Source organism: Durio zibethinus, chromosome 19 (assembly GCF_047325235.1).
Source record: "Durio zibethinus cultivar Kanyao isolate XHJ-2024 chromosome 19, ASM4732523v1, whole genome shotgun sequence".
Lineage (NCBI taxonomy): Eukaryota > Viridiplantae > Streptophyta > Magnoliopsida > Malvales > Malvaceae > Durio > Durio zibethinus.
In genome coordinates, this window is record NC_143180.1 from 22,865,121 (window position 1) to 22,869,080 (window position 3,960).

The 3,960-nt window shown below is 32.5% G+C and overlaps 1 protein-coding gene across 1 annotated transcript; it reads right to left on the reverse strand.

The window, feature by feature from the left end:
• Positions 1–1,066: 1,066 nt before the first annotated feature.
• On the reverse strand, positions 1,067–3,258 carry LOC111309641 (uncharacterized). Its single transcript, XM_022908639.2, has 2 exons — positions 2,395–3,258; positions 1,067–1,672 (listed from the first exon to the last, which is right to left on the reverse strand). Exons 1-2 carry the CDS (start codon positions 3,043–3,045, stop codon positions 1,280–1,282), a joined length of 1,044 nt encoding a protein of 347 aa, XP_022764374.2. The 5' UTR covers positions 3,046–3,258; the 3' UTR covers positions 1,067–1,279.
• Between the last annotated feature and the right edge of the window lie 702 nt (positions 3,259–3,960).

Genomic DNA, 3,960 nt, shown 5'->3' on the forward strand with positions numbered 1-3,960 from the left:
TGAATTTTATGCAACAACAATTTTCAGAAACTAATATAGGTAGTCAATCAACTTAGGAATTATATTTAGTAACTATTTATATTTTTTAATATAAGAAGTAGCTTATTATTTAAGTGTTAAAACTTATATGATATTATTCAGTAGGTTCTTAAGCACGCTAGTGACCAAGGTGGAAAAATCCTTCACAAATAACAGTATTCCATATCTATGCAGTTATCAATTTCATACATTTTAAATATTTTGGCTAATGTACTAAAATAATTTTAATGTTATTGCATGTATTATTAAACTTTGTATTACATGCATATTTGAACAAATTATGTATTTATAATATTCAGTTTATGAAATTAAGTTTGTTTTTATTTCTTTTAACATTTTTATTTAACGATAATAATAAATATAAAAATAAATTAAAAAAATAAAATTTTTAATTTCATGATATTTGTGTTCAAAAAAGTCGTTAAATTTGATATTTAGTGGTATTTGTGGCATAAAACGCTACTAAATTTAGCAGTATTTTCCTATACAAACATCGCTAAATTAGCAGCGTTTTTCTATATAAACACTAGTAAATTAGTAGTATTTGTATATACAAACGCTTCTAATTTAGTCGCATTTTATGATACAAATACCTTTAAATTAGCGACGTTTTTCTAATACAAACATTATTAAATTAACTGTGATTGTGCTTACAAATGCCACTAAATTAGCTGTGTTTCGTATAAAATGCTGCTAATTTCTTCGACGCATATATAGCTGACGCTCTTAGTGACGTTTTTGGCAAATGCCATAAATATTTTAGTGGTATTTATAAACACCGCTAAATCTTAGAAAAGAAAATGCTACTAAAGACCAAAACCCTTGTAGTGATAGGAGGGACTTTATCTATGCCACAATTGCACTTTATGATTAACTGTTAAGACTTCAATCATAAAATAACATCACAAAGTTTTTCCCATCATATTACCAAATGAACCATTAATTAATTTGCTTAATAAATTCTTGAACTATATATATATCAATTTAATATGACGCAGGTTAATTCTTTTTTCAGAAATACTAAACCTTTCTCTAAGAGGGAAGCTATTAAATGAGGTAGAAATTTCTGTTTACCTACCCCATTTTCTTTATCTAATTAATTAATTAGCCTATTACAAGTTAAATATCATTCTTCCCTCTTCAACCCTTAATTTTTCATCTCCCCTTGTTCATTGTCAATACACAAAATCTATACATACATAAATATAATTAATTAGATTTTCACTAATCATCGTTATCATCAATTTCTTCCAATCCTTAATGAAGAATCAACTCCTTTACTTGACCCTGCAAAGAGCCTAGCAATTTCCAATTGTGTGTTGGCAATGATCTCAGCTCTTTTCAGGTCCATTTCTCCTCTTTTTGCTTCAGCTTCAGCTCTCATTTTTTCAATTTCCCTCATTGTTTCCATCCTTGCTTGTTCTGACTTTAAAACTACTTCTGCTAGCCATCGAATGCTCTCACCTATTTCCCATTCCTCCTTTTTTCTTCTCTTCTTCTTCTCCATTTTCATCTTCAATTTCTTCGATCCAAGCTTTTGCTTGTCACTGTAAAGAGCTGGTGTGCTACTATCCGTCTCCATAGCAATCTTGTCCGATAAATGGTCGGATAGTTTTGTTCCCGCTCCATCCTCCTGTTAAATTGAAAGAGTGGTTACTTTATTATTTTTTTAATAAGAGAGATTATATGGTACAAAATAAGTAGTAGAGCGAGAATAGAAAAAGAGATTGCAGGTGTTAGGATTTGATGAATCACAGATCTGTTGGATGGTCTTATAAACTTATTGAATTAAATTTGGGTTCTAATCAGGAAGATTTTAACCCTTACTTACATTACCTGCAAAATCATTGAACTAAATGTTTTACTACTGTATATAAGAGTTAATCATGAAACCTGTTAAAATGGTATGTAAAAAGAACAACTTTGTACGTTGTCTGCAATGTTTTTTTATTGCTTTGTAAAAGATGCCACTGCTCAAAAATGGAGTTAAAATCATAGGTGTACTATCAAAATATGGAGACTTACCTTTCTGTTTTTGACTAGCAATTACTTTTCTGGAAATAGGATTGGGTTACGGTATAAAAGGATATGTAACTTAGAATATTTTTACATCATAAGAATTAAGCCAGGGTAAATTTCAGCTCAAATCACCTTCCCTTCTAGCAGTATTATACACTCTTCTAATTTTTTTATTAGCTTCATGAATTTTTAAAAAAATAATATTAACATGTAAATGATTTGATTTTATTAGAGACTTTGGAGGTTCAAAATTTTAATCTGAAGATAAAGTTGGGATAAAATCTTAAGTTCGAGTCATAGTGCCACTTCAAAAGCATATGTATAATTCGTACTGACCTTGAGAATCCTATCAACACCATTGGAACCATGTGAATTTTGTGCAGTTCCAGGAACCTGAGAAGCCAAAGGTGGTGGTGGTGGTGGTGGTGGTGGTGGTTGTTGTTGCTGCAGCATCACCACCATGGACGGCTCTGGTAAAGTCAAAGGAGGGTTAGTGGGAAGTGAAGCAGGTGGTTGAGGCACGGTTAATGGGTGCAGCTGTGGTGGTGGAGGAGGAGGTGCACTGCCACGTAGTAAAAGGTCAAGCCGTGGATACAAAGGCCAAGATGATCCATCAGCAGTAGCAGACTCTGATCGATACCTTTTCTTCATTGACTCAATCTTGTTTTTGCACTGAGTTTGAGTCTTTGGCGACTTGGTACAATTAGCACGAGCTGAAACATAACGTGCAACATCTTCCCAGTCATGACCCTTAAGTTTGGCTCTATTTCTAAGAACCCATTTGTTTTCGTAAGCCTCAAGTAAGCTTGAAACAGCTCCTTCACTCCATTCATCACGTTTTAGCCTATCGTTGCCGCCTCCTCCGCCGCCGACACCACCACCAATGACAGCAGTGTTCCCAGGATGTTTTTTAGGGGAACAGTCTTCTTTGGTGATGTTATTATTTGAGAGGAGAGATGGGTTTTCTTGGTTTGTTTCTTTGTCCATCTCTCCATATACTAAACAAAAAAGAAACTTTTACTCTTGTTTAGCTGTTAACATGTATTCAGACCATCAAAGACGTTTAAGCTCAAAAAAAGGACTTGGTGGAGGATAGAAAAGAGAGCAATGAGAGAACCACTAGCATTAGAGAGAAAGGGAAAAAAATGGGGGACTAGTGGCAAACCAAAGGGAGAGTTGAGAAGGAGAGCCACTAGCATTAGAGAGAGGGGAGGGAATAGGGCAAGGAAAGTAGATACTTTAGGATTGATGTGTATATTTGTGTATTCCTATTTGACTATTTAGATTTTAACATTTATAAAATAAAAAAATTATTATATCATAATTCGTATTCATACATTAAGCATAAATATATATTTTTATTTTTTTAAAATTTATATATAATTTTTGTTAAAATTTTAAGAGAAATTATTTGATATATGAAATTTAATTTTACATATGAAATTAAAATGATAACACATATCTTATTTTTTAAAATATTTTTTTTTAATTTAAATTTAAATTATTTTATTTTTATATTTTTTATTATTTTAGTATCGTGTAACTTTATCATTTATGTATTTAAAATCGAAGGTGTGGCTTAAGGTTAGTGGGCAACCAAGAAAAGTGGTAGCTTTGTCAAATGAGTTAATGATAGTAACCTCTTAACTTTTTTTTTCCTTCACTTTATTTAGAGGGGATGGTGGTGGTGTTATCTGATTTGTGGGTATGTTGGTTTTATTGCTGTGGTTGGGTTATTTTGGCTGTTAGCGTTGATATGAAGCCAACCAAGAAATCCACTGGCCTATTAGAAAGGGGTGGTGATAGTGGTGGTGGTGGGTCACTCACATGGGTCTGTCACCCACTCTCTTCCAATATCCCATCACCCAAAATTTTACTACCCATTTTTCTCTACCGTTCACT

What these genes read in the sequence shown, in the direction of transcription:
- LOC111309641 (XM_022908639.2), bottom strand. Translation starts at nt 3,045, where the DNA reads ATGGACAAAGAAACAAACCAAGAAAACCCATCTCTCCTCTCAAATAAT. An exon ending in GTGTTGATAGGATTCTCAAG is followed by an intron (nt 1,673 to 2,394) that starts GTCAGTACGAAT and finishes TCAATTTAACAG; the next exon opens with GAGGATGGAGCGGGAACAAA.